Source organism: Podarcis filfolensis, assembly GCF_964270895.1.
Source record: "Podarcis filfolensis genome assembly, chromosome: 16".
In the NCBI taxonomy this organism is placed as follows: Eukaryota; Metazoa; Chordata; class Lepidosauria; order Squamata; family Lacertidae; genus Podarcis; species Podarcis filfolensis.
The window spans coordinates 29,862,141-29,882,859 of NC_139620.1; the positions used below are offsets into that span (position 1 = coordinate 29,862,141).

The following is a 20,719-nucleotide window of genomic DNA, read 5'->3' on the forward strand; positions in this document are numbered from 1 at the left end:
CAGTGAGCTTCATGGCCCAGTGGGGATTTGAACCCTGGTCTTCCAGATAAGAGTCCACACTCTAACCACTAGGCCACACTGGCTCAGAAAGCCTGAGGCTGCTTATGCGCACACCATGCATTTTAAAACACATTCTTCCAAAAGATCCTGGGAACTGTAATTGGCGCCACACAGCGCTACAGTTATAGGGACACGGGTGGCGCTGTGGGTTAAACCACAGAGCCTAGGACTTGTCGATCAGAAGGTCGGCGGTTCGAATCCCCCCCATGGGGTGAGCTCCCATTGCTCGATCCCTGCTTCTGCCAAGCTAGCAGTTGGAAAGCGCATCAAAGTGCAAGTAGATAAATAGGTACCACTCCAGCAGGAAGGTAAACGGCGTTTCTGTGCGCTGCTCTGGTTCGCCAGAAGTGGCTTAGTCATGCTAGCCACATGACCCGGAAGCTGTAAGTCGGCTCCCTTGGCCAATAAAGTGAGATGAGCCCGCAACCCCAGAGTCGGTCACGACTGGACCTAATGGTCAGGGGTCCCTTTACCTTTAGAGCTACAGTTCCCAGCACCCTTAACAAACTGCAGTTGCATTATTCTTTTGTTGCAGGGGCGGGAGAGCCTTGTGCTTGAAACGGTTGGGGTGTACTCGGTCTAAGCTCCAGGCTGAGCTTCTGAGAAACGCATAAGTCCGAATCACACCCCACCGCCTCAGCTGGGAAAAGTTTGGTCCCTGGAAAAGGGTCTCGCCTGGGGAACGTGCCTCCAGTCTTGGGATGCTGGGCCCTTCCTCGGCTGATCTCCTCAAGCTCTTCTGAGCCAAGCTAGGCATAGGCACGGAGGAAACTGCTCTATAGGGATTCAGACCATTCCTCCTTCTAGCTCAGCGTTGTCAACAATGACTGGCAGCCGTGGTTTCAGACCCACGTGAAGGTGCCAGGATTGAACGTGGGACCTTGTGCATGCGAAGCAGACCCTGTACCACAGTCCTATGGCCACCCCCGTTGAAGATACCTGCATTTAAGAGCCATCAGAATTTACTCTTAGTCTTGGACTCTTGCTCTCCTGGCTCTTAGCCAGCGCATGGCTCAACCTTCACTTAGGATGGAGCCCACAAGCAGAAAGACTGAGATGCAGCTCAGACTTCTTTTCACTGTAAAGGTAAAGGGACCCCTGACCATTAGGTCCAGTCGTGACCGACTCTGGGGTTGCGGTGCTCATCTCGCTTTATTGGCCGAGGGAGCCGGCGTACAGCTTCCGGGTCATGTGGCCAGCATGACTAAGCCGCTTCTGGCGAACCAGAGCAGCACACGGAAACACCGTTTACCTTCCCACTGGAGTGGTACCTATTTATCTACTTGCACTTTGACATGCTTTCGAACTGCTAGGTTGGCAGGAGCTGGGACTGAGCAACGGGAGCTCACCGCGTCACGGGGATTCGAACTGCCAACCTTCTGATCGGCAAGTGCTATGCTCTGTGGTTTAACCCACAGTGCCACCTGCGTCCCTTTTTTCTTTTCACTGTAACCACATGATAAAGCCTGCCTTCAGGTTCCTGCTGTGGACTGAATGTGAGTAAAACTTTATTCTTGCTTTTAAAGAAGACTGTGTTGTGTTGTTATTATTCTAAGAGGGAGATAAAGGGGAAACTTACCAGGAACAATCCAGACTGGACAAGCCAGACCTGTTTGCTTCATTCATTAAACGGTTCTAATGAATCATCAACTTATTTCCAATAAGTTGCAAAGGCAATGTGCGCTGCTGTTTACTCACTAGCGTGAGTGAGGAGGGATAATATCAAAACAATATATCCTCTCCTACCTTCCTTAACATTCCCACAGCTTTTACGCCTAGTCTCTTCTGCACACTTTCGCTGGGGTGCAAAGGTTTGGGGCTGCTGCCAGAGCCATGGGTTGCGCTGGGGCATTTCGCCCCCAATAAGAGTTAATGCCCTATGCGACGCTGCTAACTTCCGAGTCCCGCATCCTGCTCAGCACGGAGTACCAAAAAACCTCGGAGACGATATGCCCTAACAACTGTGGGAGGAAAGAAGAAGCGTCTTACAGAGCGATTTTCGGCGAAGTTAGCACCGTTCATGGAGCTTATAAAGGGGCTTCGTGGGAAAGGCTGTAGCTGATTGTCAGAGCATCTCCAACCCTGGAGAACGGCTGCCAGTCAGTGTAGACAGTACTGAGGCAGATGGACCAATGAGTGTGAGTCTGTGGGAGGCAGCTTCCTGTTCGCGTATGTATGTCATGCTCAGGCAAACTGGAACAGGATCGCCTTCTTATGGAGCGCAAATGCTTTTCCTGCCCCAGGAATGCGCCATTCCACAGGAACTTCTTCCACAGTAAATCTGTTGGCCTTTAACGTCCCACTGGGCGGCTCTTCGCTTGCTTTTGGTGCAACAGAATCACGCTGGCACCCTTCTGGAAGCTGGGGCGCTCATCCTGAAGATGGGAGGGGGAATCGTCCCCAAGCCAGGATGCCGCGCATATTTGTGCAGGCTCCAGACAGGCCCCGGGGGGAAACGTGGGCGGAGAACCAACCGCTTTGCAGCAGGCTCAAGCGGCGCTGTTTCACCTGGCCGGTCCACATCCGTTCCTAATGTTCAAGGGTCTTATGTTATCCGACGTTCGCCCTGTGCAGAGTAGACCCATTAAAACTGACGTTCTCGAATAACTTGGGTGTGTTCATTTTAATGGGTCTACCCTGAGTGCAACTTGGGCGGCGAAGAAGCTCCTCGCACTTAGAAGAGAAGCATGCTGGATGAAAGGCGAGGCAGAATCCTTCTCCTGCTGGATTTCTGCTTGCAAGGGTTTTGAATTCATTGCACCGCGGAGAAACCGCCACCAACAGCCTGAGGCGGGGTAGCCTGGGCCCTGGGAGCGGGAGATATTGCACTTGAGACTTGTGCATGTGGGACCTGATCCGAAGCTGCTGAATCTCGGGAGCAGCGTGCGCCCTCGAAATAAGTAGAGGAGGAGGGGGGTACCCACGTGGGCGAAGGTCGGCCTATTAAGAGTTCCTCAGGCTGCTTTCACTTTCCTCTTTTGGCCCCTAGAATTGTATTTTTGGGGGGGGGGTGGAGGGAGGGGAGACATCCAAAGCTCAGAGGGAGAGAAAAAAATCCAGCCCTGCCAGAAGCGAAAATATTTGGATTTATAAGTTTAAGCAGATGTTTGCCACTCCCTCTTCCGAAGAAAACCACACTGAAGTCAAAGGGATTTAAGTGTCCTTTTTGGCACCGTTGCGCTATTCTTCTCTGTGACCAGCATCTACATTTCCGGTGTCCCTAAAATCCCACGAAGCTGTAACAAGGGAACGGGGTGAGAAGAAACAATGAAACACACAATTAGCACATTTGCAAAGCTAAGCTGGGCTCCGCCCCCCGTATGGTTTCAGATTGGATGTGTGGGGTTGCCTCCATTGCGGGGGGTTGGACTAGATGACCCCTGGGGTCCCAACTCTGAATAGAGACGAGAGCGAGCGTGAGAGCAGTGTATTGGTCTGTGGGGTGGGGAACCGTAGGGCCAACCGAAACATAGTTGTGAGCAAGCTTCTAGATCTCACAGAGCTCTTCTGTGAAGAAGTGGCGTGGGGGACTCGGAACTTTGCTCTCCATCATCTTTGGATGGAATAGTTGTTGGTACTACAGCAACCTTACTCCCCACCTCCAAAAAATTGATCCAGCACGGCTTCCTTTCATTTCCAGTTTATCCACTTCTAACAAACAACTTCTCTCTATGTTGTGCATTAAGGAACAACATAGGAAGGCCCTTGGTTCACCTCGCGCTCTATACAGTGGTACCTCAGGTTACATACGCTTCAGGTTACAGACTCCGCTAACCCAGAAATAGTACCTCGGGTTAAGAACTTTGCTTCAGGATGAGAACAGAAATTTTCCTCCGGCAGCGCGGCAGCAGCGGGAGGCTCCATTAGCTACAGTGGTGCTTCAGGTTAAGAACGGACCTCCAGAACTAATTAAGTTCTTAACCCGAGGTACCACTGTAGTCTACACCAGGCTTCCTCAACCTCGTCCTCCAGATGTTTTGAGACTACATTTCCCATCATCCCTGACCACTGGTCCTGCTAGCTAGGGATCATGGGAATGGTAGGCCAAAAACATCTGGAGGGCCGAGGTTGAGGAAGCCTGGTCTACACGCCCTGCTGCGGCTCGCCAAAGCCCCCGATGGTTGCTCCTTCCTACCGTCCCTTTTCCTGCAGGGAGTAGCTCCCTTGGTAGAGCATAAGACTCCATCTCGGGGCCATCGTGGGTTTGAGCCCCACGTCGGTCGAAACATTCCTGCATTGCAGCGGGAGGGACTAGATGACCCATTTAGTCCCTTCGAACTCTGCAATTCTATGAAATCTACCCCTGCCCCCTTTAAACCGGAGATTGAACCAGAGCACTCGCTGGCCCACTGAGCTGCGCGTGCTCTCCATGCGCTTCCAGTAGCATGTTTACGACAGCCAGACAAGGGCTGCGCGCGCACACGCCACACGTTTAAAGCGCACAGCTCCCCAAAGGACGGTGGGAACTGTAGTTTAAGGGTGCTGTGACTCGAAGCCCTGTGGCGAGTAAACTATAGTTCCCAAGATTTCTCGTGTGTGTGTGTGATGTAATCTGCTTCAGGTGCTTCAGGTGCGTAACCAGCCGAGGAGAGCATTTTATGATGCTACCCAAAGTCCCACTGGTTTTAATCGTTCGGGATTGCCTCTTCTGACGAATCTTTCCTCTGTTCCTCTTAGCCTGTTCTTAGGGCATTGCCAGCCTAACTAACCAACCTTACCCTGACAGGCTGACGACGCTTACCCAAACCATTGTCACAACACAGGCGCTTGGATTTAAACTCATCTCTAGGCCCGCCCGCCACTTCCTTTTCGAGAAAATGGACGGGCTTCAAAGACTGAATGAATTTATTATTTCGGTCACAGACCAGTTCCAGCCCACAAACAATATCAAGGAAGTCATACAACACGATAGGGATACATTTGAATTTGCAATTAGGTATAATTAGGTACTGCAGGCGCAATGAGTTTTGTCTTACTTGGGCTGAAAGATTTTCTCCCCGGTTCCACTGAGACATTTGCTGCCTGGGTTGTGCGTAACCACCTTCCAAACACCAGGGTGAGGAGCACAGGTGAAGCTGCCTCGCAGAGTCACGCCAGGAAAAGGCTAGCTGTCCATTTATCCCAGAACTGTTTAGTATATGTTTGACCGGCAGCGGCTCTCCAGCTAGCTGGGCCTTCAAATACAGTGGTACCTCGGGTTACATACGCTTCAGGTTACAGACTCTGCTAACCCAGAAATAGTGCTTCAGGTTAAGAACTTTGCTTCAGGATGAGAACAGAAATCGTGCTCCGGCAGCGCGGCAGCAGCAGGAGGCCCCATTAGCTAAAGTGTTGCTTCAGGTTAAGTGCAGTTTCAGGATAAAAACGGACCTCCGGAACGAATTAAGTACTTAACCCGAGGTACCACTGTAAAAGGGGTCCAACAGCCGCGCGCACAGTGTGTGCGCTACACTTGCGGCTTCTTGGTAGACCAGTGGCGTAGCGTGGGGGGTGCAGGGGGGGGCGGCCCACCGGGCGCAACATCTGGGGGTTAGGGCAAATCCACGGGTTAGGGGGCGCAAATTACTTGCCTTGCCCCGGGTGCTGACAACCCACGCTACACCACTGTGGTAGACCATCCGTTTTGCAGGCCTCTCCAGGTAGAAGGGAGATCCCGTCGCAGGTCTAAAATCCCGGAGAGCAGCTGTCAGTCGGTGTAGGGATGATGCTGAGCTAGGTGGCCCAATGATCTGACTCGCTGTGAGGCAGCTCCAGCGCAGCCGCTTCAGCGCTGCTAATCCGTGGGTCGTTAGGGCAGCGCCCAGTCGGGTCAGGTGTGCTGGTTTGTTTTGTTTTCCCACGTACCTCGCCATCCACCGGGTGCAGGCAGGATCAGAAAAAAACGTTTTTCTCTAACTGGCTCATCACCTGCGCTGTCCTTTCCTTCCCTAATCCAGGAGGATGTTCCCCACCTTCCAGGTGAAGATTTTTGGGATGGACCCTATGGCAGACTACATGCTCTTGATGGACTTCGTACCGGTGGACGACAAGCGATACCGGCAAGTATTTCTTTCCGCCCATCTTCCCGGGTTGGAAGCAAATATTCTCATTAAGGGAGTCCAAATCGGCGCTCAGCAAACTTTGGAGTCCCTCGCAGCTCTGGGAGACTAGGGAGCGCTTGTTCAGCGCTTTGCCCTAAGCGTTTTACAAGTATAAAAAAAACCCAAACTCCGCCGACTTTGGAGTGAGCCCCGTTGAATTCAGTTAGGACTGGCTTCTAAATGAATATTGTGGTAAGGATCCTGCTGCAAGGTCATTTGCAACGGTTATGGGGGCAGAGCTGTGGGGCTAGAGTCGCCAGTGGTTCTTTTAGGGTTTGCTAGTGTTCAAGCTGTATGATGTCGTGTTTTCACGTTCTCTTAAAATCAAAGTCTAAGGGGCGATTGCAAATATTAGGAACCAATGCAAAACAAAAAAACAAACAAAAACCTTTCTTAAAAATCCCAAAACCGAGTTCGATATAAGCACTCCTAAATTCCAGATCAGGACAGTTTATTTATTTATCTAATGGATTCTCATTTGTATTGCTTTATTCTCTTATATGAACCAACCCACGAGGGAGCTCAAAAGTTGTAAATTCACAATGTTCTTGAATTATTTCCCTTCCCTGGAGACGGGAAAGTAACTTTTCAGTCGTGCAGCCCGATGCTATTATTCAGGTTTACTCTTCCCAGCTAAAGTGTCCCAAAGCCTATCACAGCCCGGTCCTATCTATCTTTACTCACGAGCAAGTCCCATTTATATTACTTGGGCCTTACTTCCAAGCTAATGCACGCTTATAATTGCAACATTGAAGGCAGAAGTTGAAACACCCCCCCCCCCACACACACACCTTTTGGACTGCCGCTCCGCTCGAGCATATCGTTTCAGCGACACGCCTGGGCGCATTCCGACGTGCAAACACTTTCTTGCGTGCCAATGCCGTGAGAATGTGGGGAGCGGTGGCTCAGATGAGGGATAAGTCGTGCAGGAGGGGAGAGAATGAAAAACTCTCCCCACGGGATCCCTTGGCTCGGCAGAACCAGCAGCTTTGAGCCCTGCCATTCTAACGCGCAGGAATGCCAAGCCCGGATGGCGATTACATCCCAATTTTACTGCCTCTTTTATCGTGTTTTCGCTCCGAGGCCTCGGCAATTTGTCAGCGATTATCTCCAATTTTGTACTCGGTAAAAGAATCCGCCTCACGGCCATCCTTCCAAACGGGTTCGGTCGGTGGAAGTCGATTTCTGGCTTGCAGGCCCTTAGGAATCGTGGGTGGGATCATCGGGTTGACTGAGAACCAACCCACACCCCCTCCGCCCGATCCACCCCCCCACCCGCGAGAATTTAATTGGCCACATTCTGTTGTCTGCTACAGCACTCCTATGCGTGTTTATTCTGTAGGTTCTGCTGTGTTTAGGATCCTGCAGTCGTCCATTGCAATTGCTGCGTGCACCAGTCAGGAAGGAAGCAACAGTCAGCTGGAAGGGAACTGGGTGTAGAGTCTGCGATCCTGTAGGCAGCTACTGAGGAGTAAGCCCCATAGAACGCAGGACTTTGGAACAGGGCCCCCTCTATCAGAATCCGGTGTACCATATTTCAAAGGAAGAAAGCCATCATCATTATCATTTTATTATTTATTAATAGTTAACATATATATATATATATGGTTCATTTTTAGTCACTCTCCATCTTCAAGCTCTGCACAGTTTAATCCTGGTGTCCCAAAACTAGCACCTATCTGAGTCAGATAATAATAATAATGATAATAATAATCCACTTAAAGTCAAGCTAGGCTTCTCAGAAGTTCATAAGACCCAATTACGTAAGCAATAAAAAACAACAACCCATAATTAAAACTCACAAAATAACAATCCCATTCAAAACACATCGCCAACATGGTGTCCTGCATATTTTTTGGACTACATTTCCCATCATCTCTGACCAGTGGCGTAGCGTGGGGGGTGCAGGGGGGGCGGGCCGCACTGGGCGCAACATCTGGGGGTTAGGGTTAGGGGGCGCAAATCCACGGGTTAGGGGGCGCAAATCCATGGGTTAGGGGGCGCAAATTACTTGCCTTGCCCCGGGTGCTGACAACCCACACTACGCCACTGTCTCTGACAACTGGCCATACTGGCTTGGGCTGCTGGGGGCAGGAGTGCAACAACATCTGCAAGGTACCTACACTGAGTACTTGCCATCTAAAGAGGTGTGTCCTCATAAGACAATGTCTAAAGTGATCTAAGTGCTCCGCTGACATTGACATGTTGACGAGAGCAGTAGAAGGGACATATAAGAATATGAAGTGGGGGAAACGGGAGACTCATTTTAGGCAACAAGAACCTCTATCTCAGGGGTCAGCAAACTTTTTCAGCAGGGGGCCGGTCCACTGTCCCTCAGACCTTGTGGGGGGGCTGAACTATATTGGGGGGGGATGAACGAATCCCTATGCCCCACAAATAATCCAGAGATGCATTAAATAAAAGGATACATTCTACTCATGTAAAAACACGCTGATTCCTGGACCGTCCGTGGGCCAGATTTAGAAGGCGTTTGGGCCAGATCCAGCCCCCAGCCTTAGTTTGCCTACCCATGCTCTATCTGTTCCCCAGTGCAAGGATGCATCCTCCCCCCCACTTCCTCTTCCTCTGGGGAGGTGCTTGGGGAACAGCTCAGTGCTTTGCAGCCAGGAGGTCCCCGGTTCCGTCCCCGTTATCTCTAGATAGGGCTGGGAGAGACTCCCTGTCCATGCCAGTGTGGCACAGTGGTTAGAGTGTTAGACTAGGACCAGGAGGTAAAGGTAAAGGGACCCCTGACCATTAGGTCCAGTCGTGGCCAACTCTGGGGTTGCGGCGCTCATCTCGCTTTATTGGCCGAGGGAGCCGGCGTACAGCTTCCGGGTCATGTGGCCAGCATGACTAAGCCGCTTCTGGCGAACCAGAGCAGCACACGGAAACCTTCCGTTTACCTTCCCGCCAGAGCGGTACCTATTTATCTACTTGCACTTTGACCTGCTAGGTTGGCAGGAGCAGGGACCGAATAACGGGAGCTCACCCCATTGCGGGGATTCAAACCGCCGACCTTCTGATTGGCAAGTCCTAGGCTCTGTGGTTTAACCTAAAGTGTCACCCACTTGGTTATGAAGCCGACTGGGTAATCTCAGCCTCTCAACCTAACCTACCTCACAGGGCTGTTGTGAAGATTAAGGAAGGAGGGAGATAACCACATATGCCAGCTCCTTGAAGGAAAATAAAAAGACAAATAAATAATAACCCAGGAGAACCACTGCCAAGACTGATGTTCTGACTTAATATAAGCCAGCTTACTACATTCCCCACCTTGATACCCATCCTCCCCCTGTTATAGGCTTTGACTCTCCCCCCCCATACCTAGGTTTTTCAAAGACCCAGTGAAAGGAGCATTTATGCGTTTTGCTCCAGGTCCAAGGCGCCTGGCAGAAAAACAAAAAAACCTGCTCCTATGAAATCCCGATGCCAAAGATGTAAATATTTAGACAGATCTCCAGCTTCCCAGGGCATTTCAGAAATGTTTGCTTGTCAAAGGCAACGGGATATAGAACATCTAATTGAGGATATCTCTCTTTTTTCTCCCTTTCTCTCTCCCCCACCCTCTCCTTCCCCTCCATTTTTTTGGCAAGTGATGGTTCTGCTCAACTCCGAGGCGAGAGGATTCTCCCTCTGAGCCAAAGCAGACTTTTAAATAAACAATCACAAAAGTAGAATGGCACTCTCTTGGCACTCTCTTGAATCAATGTGGACTTTGGGGAAGAAAAAATCATGCAGAAAGAACAAATCGGTGGCCAGTTTTGCTGGAAACCTGCTTTGAGACTGCACTGATTTGAGAGGAGTTTCCACTGAACTCAGTGGGCCTTACTTCTGAGTAGACATGCATAGGTGTCAACATATTTAACTGTCCTGATGACATTTAAACCAATTACTGTTTCAGCATGCTTCTCTCTTGATTCAGGCGACGCATGCCAAACGATTCTCTCTTTTTTTAATAGAAAGATCACCTTTGCTAAGATGGGTTGGTGCTGATTTCAGTGTTAGATAGACATTTTCGAGGCAGAATGCCTGTAAATATCAGCCTCAGGGAATCCTAAGTAGAGAGAGTTCCTGGGACGTTCGGTTCCTCTTTGCATTTGATTCTCCAATGTAAGGACAGGATGGCGGACAACATGGGCCTTTGCCCTGTCCTAGCAGGGCTGTTATTATATTCCTACCATATCTCCATTGGGCCCTACTGACTCAGTGGCCTAGGAAGGACGCGGGTGGCGCTGTGGGTTAAACCACAGAGCCTAGGACTTGCCAATCAGAAGGTTGGCGGTTCGAATCCCCGCGACGGGGTGAGCTCCCGTTGCTCGGTCCCGCTCCTGCCAACCTAGCAGTTCAAAAGCACGTCAAAGTGCAAGTAGATAAATAGGCACCGCTCCAGCGGGAAGGTAAATGGCGTTTCCGTGAGCTGCTCTGGTTTTCCAGAAGCGGCTTAGTCATGCTGGCCACATGACCCGGAAGCTGTACGCTGGCTCCCTCAGCCAATAAAGCGAGATGAGCGCCCCAACCCCAGAGTCGGCCACGACTGGACCTCTAATGGTCAGGCGTCCCTTTACCTTTACCTAGCAGGGCTGTTGTTATATTCCTACCATATCTCCGTTGGGCCTTAATGACTCAGTGGCCTGGGTGTCCAGAGATCCCTTTAGCTTGAACCAGCAGGACTCTTCTAATGTTCTTAACTTCCTAAGCATCTGATCAGCTGTTCCCACCAACTTACAGACCACATACTAAAATATTACAGCTTCTTTGCAATCTAGCGGTTGAGAAGCTACAAGAGCAGAAAGTGAAGTTGTTCCCATCACACAGAAGTGAAAGCGAAGCCTGACGCTTCACACACCCACATGTTAAAGTTCAGAAATGAAAGGCCCTTTCTGGAAGACATCCACTCTGACATTGGAGCTCTTTTCTCTCATCCCAGATGTCCATGCACTGCTTTTGTTTACTCTGTGGTGAAAGGAACTCTCTGCCCATGGTCAGCGGCACCCTCTAGTTACTGTCATTTTGCATCTTTCAAGGCGACGTGCTGGCAATGAGAAAAAATTTTTTGGCTGAGCCGTGTCTCAGATGCCGCCCGGCCTCTGGCTGTGGTAGGTCTCTTTGTCTCGCTTCCAAGTTGCTTTGCCAAGGGCTCCCTAGATTAAAGCTACAGCCCTATACAGATGCAATACTTGACTGTCCCACAATTACCACATATTTGCTTAGTTTCCTTGTGGGGTAGGCAGAGCAGTCCAAGTTACCCACTGCTGCCACCAGAGCTCTGAAACATGGGAGAGAGATCTCCATGTCTACTGCCCAGCCACAGATCGGGCCTGATCTGTGTGCTAGCTCCGGGTTGGTGCAGCGATTGCTCTTGCATGGGGCCCAGTACTGGCTGGCACTGGCTGTTGTACCAGCTTGGGATCTAGTGGATCTTGGGCCATCTCAGTCCTGCTCCTGCCCCGCCAACAGAGCGTCCCATTTTGGGGCTTTCAGCTCTGGTTGGGATGGTGTTCCTTCTGCCTATTACTGTTGAAATCAAATATACCTACAAAGCTGATATTTTGTCACCTGCTCAAAATTTGTATGTTTCACCAAGTGCTTCGTCAGTGCTGACCGCTTGTTCTGGATTTTACGATTTTATAATTTCTTTTTATTTATTTATAATTTAATACTTTTATTTTGCTTTAAACAAATACAGATAAGCAACCAAAATGACAAAAGAAAAACCAATAATAATAATAATAATAATAATAATAATAATAATAATAATGGAAAAAGCTAAAAAACTACAAAAAATATCAGAGTACATGGCATAGAACATAAGCCATTATGGGGAAGAAAAAAGAAAAAGGAAAGAAGAAGAAGGAGGGGGGGAAAGGGGGGGGGAGGAAAATAAGCCAAAACACAAGAAGGCTCGTCTATTGTACACTTCTTTCAAGGTTACAACAGATCATTATTCTTATCAATTCTCTCTATCTGCATTCCATACCTCATCTTGGTATCAGGGAACATTTCCCTAATTTATAATTTCTTGTTCACCACCACCATTATATATATGTATGTGCAGTTTATAAATGGTATCATAAATTAGAGCTCACTGCAGCGGATGTGACCTGTTCCCAAATGCAATACTTACCTATTACCTTGAAGTCCTGCTTGCTTCCCACAAGGCTCAAGGCAGTGCATGTGGTTTTCCTCCCTGCTCTCCTCACAACAACCCTTTGAAGTAGGTTACATTGAGAGAGAAAGAGAGAGAGAGAGGCTCAAGGTCACCCAGGGAGCTTCACAGCAGAGTGGGGATTTGAACCAGGGTCTTGCCTAGTAGGGTCTAACACCATTACACCACACTGCCTCACTTTCTAATCATACTGTTAAAAATGGCACACTATTGTTTTGCTAATTAAAAACACCTAATTTTTTTTGAAGTCCATTGAGGCAGGGTGATGCTGATTTCGGCAGAGTAAATAAACAACCTGTTTTTTAAATTGGTTGTTTATTTAACCTATCTAAAGAACAGGATGCTTAATTAATGTATCAAAATCGATGTTTTTACAAGTGTTGAATTTGCTGTTGGCAACGTAGATTCACAAATGTAATACTTAGCGTGGTGGCTAACCCAGTGCTGGCTTTTCTCCCCATACAGATATGCATTTCACAGTTCCTCTTGGCTGGTGGCCGGCAAGGCAGACCCTGCAACTCCAGGGAGAGTCCATTATCATCCAGATTCTCCGGCTAGGGGAGCCCAGTGGATGAAACAGATTGTCTCCTTTGATAAACTCAAGCTCACTAACAATTTATTGGATGACAATGGACATGTAAGTGTTGTCTTGGGGAGGGCGGAAGCTAACTGGGGAACATGGAACAATATAATAATGGAATGAGTCTTGGGTGTGGGATGGTTCCTGCAGTTGGGTGCTGAGTGGTGCTCTGTATCTGGCACATATCCTACCAGTACAAGGGGATCTGCAGCAGCTGCCTATAAGACCACTGAGCCAATTCTAAGGTTCTGCTCCTTGCATAAAGGTAAAGGGACCCCTGACCATTAGGTCCAGTCGTGACCGACTATGGGATTGCGGCGCTCATCTCACTTTATTGGCCAAGAGAGCCGGTGTACAGCTTCCAGGTCATGTGACCAGCAAGACTAAGCCGCTTCTGGCGAACCAGAGCAGCGCACGGAAACGCCGTTTACCTTCCCGCCAGAGCGGTACCTATTTATCTACTTGCACTTTGATGTGCTTTCGAATTGCTAGGTTGGCAGGAGCAGGGACGGAGCAACGGGAGCTCACCCCATTGCAGGGATTCGAACCGCGACCTTCTGATCAGCAAGTCCTAGGCTCTGTGGTTTAACTCACAGCGCCACCTGCGTCCCTGCTCCTTGCATACAAAGCCCTAAATGACTCTGGACCAGAAACCCCCCCAACACTTTTTACCTTCTGCTCCCCAGCAAGGGCACTACAATCAGCTAATAGAACCCAGTTGGTTATCAGCTCAGGTTAACACAGAGGTGGGCTTTTCTACTGCTGACACCAGTGTTGTAGAAACCCCTCCCTGATGAAATATGAGAAGCCCCATCAGTATTGGCATTCTGCTGGCCCCTAGAGACACTGCAGTTTCGCAAGTCTCCCGCTGAACTGAACTTCTGATTTTATTGTTTACACTGTTTGCTTTTTTAAAAAAACAAAACACACCATTGTCATGCATTTTAAACTGCTTGTTTCGTTGCATATTTTACTTGAAGACATTTTGGTGCCCAAGCAGGCTGCCTGATTTAATTTGCACGAGAAAAACTTGCAACCCTGAATGTATTTATTTGAGAGCCCAGGCCCTCCGAAATTACGGCAGGCAGAAGCATGGTTCAAAGTGTCCCGGACTTCAGAATGTACAACTTTTTGATGGGGTTGCTTCCTTCTGTAGTAGCACCCATAAAAAAAAACTAAGCTAGAAGAGATTGCACACCCTCCAAGCCAGATTAATAAAACGTTTCAATCAAAATCATTGGGATTTACTGACTCAAATAAAGAGGCTGTGTGGTCAAAAGGCCTGGTGAGAAAGAGAGAGAGAGAGTGAGTAGCTGGCACAGGTGTGTAGTACCTATGGTCTAATCACTGCTTCTCAGCCTAGCCTACCTCACAGGGTTGTTGTGGGAGTTAAATGAGGAGGTGGAGAATCATGGGTGCCACCTGGAGCTCCTTGGAAAAAATGTGGAATATTGGCATCCATTGACACAATGAATAATTAACATTTAGGTAGCCTGGTTCCCAATTGTATAGCGCTTTGTACACCAGCATCATTACCTTGAACTTAACCCAGTAGCTAACTGGAAGCCAATGCAGTTTTCTCAGCAGTGGCATTGATAGTCTGCTCCACATTTCTGTTTTTTTTTGGGGGGGGGGGTGACGACGACAGTGATTGCATTAATAAAGCCACCCAAATGATTTACTTTGCACACCAGTAGACCTTGTTGAGTCCTCCTGCAGTCCAGATGTCTCCTCAAAGTTAGGGGTGCACAGAGTGACCCCCTCACCCCCAGTCTGCCCCCTCTGTGACATGGTATACTTCAGCTAGGTAATTTGAAACTCTGTATTTAATGGTCTTATTGAGGGGGGGGGGTATGGACTTTTCAGATAGGAATGTGAATTGCTTCACATACTTCAAAATATGGTAAGAAGCCAACCCTGCTGTGCTGGGGGGGGGGGGATTTCCTATCAAGCAGGGGCCCAGACGTCTGCCCCAAAGTCTTGCCCCGATTGGCACCGCTGTCAGTTTCCTGCGTGGGACCCTTCTTTGCCTCTCTGCGTTCCATCTTGGTGTTGTAGAATGACTCAGTTACGATCTCCCTTGCTCGTTTTATCATCCAGATCATTTTGAACTCCATGCACAGATACCAGCCCCGCTTCCACGTGGTCTACGTGGATCCTAGGAAAGACAGCGAGAAATACGCGGAAGAGAACTATAAGACTTTTGTCTTCGAGGAGACCCGCTTCACCGCAGTGACTGCCTACCAGAACCATCGGGTGAGTATCTGGAGTTCATTATTGAGACACAAACCTTCCGTCCGGTACTTCATTTATCAGCAAAAGAAAGAAAGAAAAGAAAAAGCACCTTTGCCAACCTTCTCTTCGAGCCACATGATGGATGGAGAGCCGGAAAAGAGAAGGCAGGAGAGAGAGAGAGAGAAAGAGAGAGAGACATTGTTAAGAGCAGTCAATCAACTGATATTTTTTTTAAAAAAAAAAACCCACCAGCCACAAAACAACTATCCATAAAGTGCTTTAAGGTGACGTGTCCCCAGTTAAATCGGCTCAGATGTGATGAGACTACGCAGATGGGATCAAACTGGTTGAGATGCAAAAATTGCTTGCAGACTCCTTCGGAAGAAATGTATGAAATGCATTGCATAAGTTGGGCTCCAAAACCAATCTCCCCCCTTCCCAAAAAACCCCCAAGGAGGCAAACCTAAAAAGGCACAAAAGGAAATTACATTTGCAACTGCTCTTCAGTTTCTCCTCCTACTATTACTACTACTAATATTACTACTATTACTATTTTAATGTATATACAAAACAGGCCTCTGCCCAGCACAATATGCCCAGCACATTTTGAGTATAACAAGCTCTTCATTCCAAGGCAGTTAAAATAATTCAGAAATTATTATTCAATCAGTTTCATAAAATGAAGAGGTGTTAACAGTGCCATGCTAGATATACACATGCATACTACTACTACTACTACTACTAATAATAAACCTTTATTGTCACTACACCACCTGTGTGCAGTGAAATTAAATGAGCCCCCCCATACACTCAGTCTTGTTCACACTCAGAAGTAAGTCTCATTGAGTTCAGTGGGGCTTACTCCCAGGGAAAGTGGGTAAAGGGGTGCAGCCTGAGATTATATAACTTGTCACTCTGCCATTCAAAAACATTTATGTGCCTTTGGACCCTCCACACTCAGAACTGCCAAACTTCAAGGGAGCTTTGTCTGTGGTTTCTGTCAAGTGCGAATTGCCTCTGGAGAAGGAAAATGCAAGACAGAAGGGGGGAAAAGTCTACACAACCAATTTTTACCAGCTTCCTATTAATATTTACTAGGCTTCCTATTAATATTGGGTTGTATCCTACTCAAAGTGGATGCACTGAAATTAATGGACGTGACTAACTCAAGTTTATCCACTTCAGTGGGTCTGCTCTGAGTTATAACTTAATTAGATGGCAGTTTCTTATTGATTTGTTTAGATGGTTTTTATATTGCTTAGTTGCAGTAATCTCTAAGCAGCATACAAGGGATGTAATACAATGAAAATGGACAGCAGTTAAAACCATACGATCACAAATGAGTGCTAGAATGAAAAAATCTTCAGGAGGCACTGGAAACTCAACACAGAGGGGGCCCTGTCTGACCTCATTGAGATGGGAGTTGCATAAAATTGGCCACTTGGTACTGAATGCATGGCTCCTCGTAAATCCAAACCATGGGTAGGCAAACCAAGGCCCGGGGGCTGGATCCGGCCCAATCGCCTTCTAAATCCGGCCAGCAGACGGTCTAGGAATCAGTGTGTTTTTTCATGAGTAGAATGTGTGCTTTTATTTAAAATGCATCTCAGGGTTATTTGTGGGGTATAGGGATTCGTTCATTCCCCCCCAAAAAATATAGTCCGGCCCCCCACAAGGTCTGAGGGACAGTGGACCAGCCCCCTGCTGAAAAAGTTTGCTGACCCTTGATCCAAACTCTGCATCTGAGCCATGGGGGAGCACTAACAGTGACTCCCCTAAAGACCTCAACAATTGGTTTAGTGGAAGGGCTATGTATTTTGTAAGAAATCTGTGCCCCCCCAAAAAACCTAAAATTCCAAGGGATCCCTAGAGAGAGGAAATGACTATCAAACCACAGCATAAGTATTCCTTGAGAAAGACATACAGTGGTACCTCGGGTTACATACGCTTCAGGTTACGTACGCTTCAGGTTACATACTCCACTAACCCAGAAATAGTGTTTCAGGTTAAGAACTTTGCTTCAGGATGAGAACAGAAATCGTGCTCCGGCGGCCCCATTAGCTTAAGTGGTACCTCAGGGACGAATTAAGTACTTAACCCGAGGTACCACTGTGTTCAGAAGGAGGAACAGGGGCAGATATGCTACAAATAAGCCCTATGACAGGAGTTAAAAGGGGTTGGTTTCCCCCTCCCCCCTTTTATTTTGTAGAACTAGGGTGTTGCAGGAGGAAGATTTAGGATGAATCAGAAAAAGAGCCCCCACCCTTCTATCCAACAGCAGGGTTCCGTGAATGGAATTTCCTCATGCGTCGTCTGGATCCAACCCACAGTCTACAAACCAATTGGAAATTGTTGCTGTTATATTTTATTTTGTCATCTGCCCTTCACTCGGGTCCCAGGGCTGGTTACAACAATTTAAAAGGCAACAATTAAAAAAATTTCAATTCAACACATTCACAAAAATAGGATAGATCCCTTAAAAAAAAGGCATCTCAGGTGTCAAAGGCCGAGGAAAAGAGGCGATTTGCAGATTAGCAATGTGGATTAAAAGCAAAATGTATATTCCTACCCACTTCAAAGGCAGTCGTGTTTTTGACATAGATCTTGTTGAAGTGACTCAGTAAGCAGTAGCTATGAAAATATGGCCCTAAATAGAATTGTGAAGCAAAAGTGGCCAGTCTAGCACACCTGGAGCATTTACCCCCCCCCCCTTGGCTTGATCCTAAAGCAAATTAAGACGAGAAAGTCCAAATCTAAAATATTGCAGTGGTAAAACTACAATTCGTAAAGCATAAAACAGCACTTGTTTGCTCTGGATCATGGAAAGATGCAGCTAAATCCCTAAAACCATAATTTGTTAACAAAACAGATTAAAGTCCTAAAGCAAAATGTTAAATGTTCCAGCTTCTTCAGCTGCTCTGATGGCTTTAAGACTTTGATATCTCTGGGTTTTTTTAGTCACTGCTAATATAGCTTTGGATGCATATTTGTCTTACATGTTTCACGTATGTGTCATGCTCCCTAGATAATCCCATGGCTTTGAATGGAGGTCTTTGGGAAATATGTCAACTGTGAATTGCTGGATTTCAGCTTAGAAGCACACCGGTGCAATTTAGCAGTGATTTAATAAGAACAGCTGTTAATAACTTCCACCCACAAACCAGTAACAACACAGCGCTTGGACCCAACCAGTTCAGACATCTCCCCAGCGCGCTCGCTTAGATGTTGTTTCTGTTGCACACACTGTAAATATTTCTAGTTATAGGTAGGTAGCCGTGTTGGTCTTCCGTAGTCGAAACAAAATACCAAAATTCCTTCCAGTAGCACCTTAGAGACCAACTAAGTTTGTTATTGGTATGCATGCTCATACCAATAACAAACTTAGTTGGTCTCTAAGGTGCTACTGGAAGGAACTGTAAATATTGATAGGATCAGTGATAACCTCTCTTAAACACAAATCAAGCAAGATTGTTTTCTGCTGTTCCGGAGGACCTGAACCAATGTATTCAAATGGCAAGAGATTGTGACTAAACATTAGGAATAACTTTCTGACGGTAAGAGCTGTTTGGCAGTGGAACTGATGGCCTCGAAAGGTTGTGGACTCTCCTTCACAGGAGGTTGGATGGCCATCTGCCAGGGATCCTTTAGCTGTGATTCCTGCGTTGCAGGGGGGTGGACTAGATGCCCCTGGGGTGCCTTCCAAAATAGCAATACTTTATAGTCCCACCACCAACTCCAAGCTAATTGCACAGACTGTGAGTTGTACCCAACTGTTCTCAGATTAGACTCATGAAAATCAATGGATATAAGTTGGCCAGAGCCATGCCTATTATTTGCAATGGGTCAACTCTGAGTAGGATTAGCACTGGGTAAGACCCCAGGTCTCTTTCTTGACATTACAGCTCCTGAGTTCATAATCTTAAAACCACAACAACAAGAAACAGCTTACACCACTGAGTTTAATAAACCTAGACTGGGAAGAAACTTGAATTTGGGTTTATCAAAGTACTACTATTGAGTCTTTCTACCTATGAGACTATGGGCCGTGGGTGGCGCTGTGGATTAAACCACAGAGCCTAGGACTTGCCAATCAGAAGGTCGGCGGTTCGAATCCCTGCAACTGGGTGAGCTCCCGCTGCTCAGTCCCTGCTCCTGCCAACCTAGCAGTTCAAAAGCACGTCAAAGTGCAAGGAGATAAATAGGTACCGCTCCAGTGGGAAGGTAAACGGCGTTTCCGTGCGCTGCTCTGGTTCGCCAGAAGCGGCTTAGTCATGCTGGCCACATGACCCGGAAGCTGTACGCCAGCTCCTTCGGCCAATAAAGCGAGATGAGCACCACAACCCCAGAGTCATCTGCGATTGGACCTAATGGTCAGGGGTCCATTTACCTTCACTACCTATGAGGCTGTGTACAGAAAGATGAGGAGCACTTGTAGAGGATTTGCAGCAACTTCATAATGCCCTAATTCACAGTGTCCCCCTGCAGCGTGGGGAACCATAATAAATGAGAACAGATTTGAAACTGGATTGTGTTTGCAGTGCAGACAAGCCTATCACCAGAGCTACTGAGAGAAGGATCCGTAATGGACTGTGAGAGCCAGCCCATTGCTTTTTGTTCTACTCAACTCTTTCCACAGGGCTGACAGAGTCCTCTGGCTGAATAATCAGCTTTTTGAGTCTCAAACCAAGTTGCGTAGACTGCCTAGGGAGTTGCCCTCCTCCTCTTTCTGCTGCAGCAGTTCATCTGCTAAGCCCGTCCCTTGGTTTCTGAAGGAATTTGATCACCCTGGGAGGCCTTGAAGTATTATCTCCCCCCCCCCCAAGAAGCTGGCAAGGGTTCCATGTTTTGCCTTAAAGAAAACCTCCCACAAAAATGTCCTGAACATCAGTGAGACATCACAGCTTGTATAAACCTAAGCCTCAAGCACTGTCTGAGGTACTTGCAGGAAACGCATCACCAAGGTGGTACAAATATAGTATGTAAAAATTAGTAAGCCGAAAAACTCCTCTTGGGAGAGGTCTCTGTTTTATCTGGACTTGCTCTGCTGAACCATCAAACTCAATATGGCATAAAACATGAGTTGCCTTTCTGAAGTACAGACTAGAATATTGATTCTGGGGTTTCTTGTGTGTGAGATTTTTTTATATATATACTGTAAATACCCACTTCCTTGCCAAAATAAATATTGATGTGGTCCATAAGCCGTTGGTTTAACTGATAATCAGCCAATGAACACATTAACCACCCCAAAGGTACCTTGAATCTGAGAATCCATTTTAAATGGTCATCCCATTCCAACCATTAATGGATTAGCTGCCCGTATTGCTTAGTTAAGAGGAGAAACTCAAGCTTCACCCATTTTTCCTATATGGAAGTGTTTTCTCTGTAGAGAAATTAGGATGTGCAAAACAGTATCGAGACAGTTGGGCTGAATATCTACTTTTTGTCACTGCAGCATCACACAAGGTTGCAACTGATGACACACAGTGTCACCATGAATCCTGCACATCATCACTTTGCTGACAATCCTAAAGCATGCTTGCCTGGGAGCAAGCCCTACTGAACACAGTGGGACTTACTTCTGAGAAAACACGC

The 20,719-nt window shown here is 47.6% G+C and overlaps 1 protein-coding gene and 1 long non-coding RNA gene across 4 annotated transcripts in view; one reads left to right on the forward strand and one right to left on the reverse strand.

Annotated features, from left to right (window-relative positions):
• Positions 1 to 9,958, reverse strand: part of LOC310751455 — a 175,612-nt gene extending 165,654 nt beyond the window's left edge. Inside the window, exon 1 of the long non-coding RNA XR_014542517.1 lies at positions 9,160 to 9,958. This is a non-coding gene — a long non-coding RNA (uncharacterized lncRNA). The remainder of the gene's footprint in view (positions 1 to 9,159) is intronic.
• The window catches only part of TBX1 (T-box transcription factor 1), a 46,588-nt gene that overhangs the window by 14,608 nt on the left and 11,261 nt on the right, over positions 1 to 20,719 (forward strand). For all 3 annotated transcript variants that reach the window (XM_083590184.1, XM_083590185.1, XM_083590186.1), the window contains 3 exons: positions 5,997 to 6,098; positions 12,775 to 12,946; positions 14,990 to 15,145. In XM_083590184.1, coding sequence (XP_083446310.1) covers positions 5,997 to 6,098; positions 12,775 to 12,946; positions 14,990 to 15,145 — 430 coding nt within the window. The remainder of the gene's footprint in view (positions 1 to 5,996; positions 6,099 to 12,774; positions 12,947 to 14,989; positions 15,146 to 20,719) is intronic.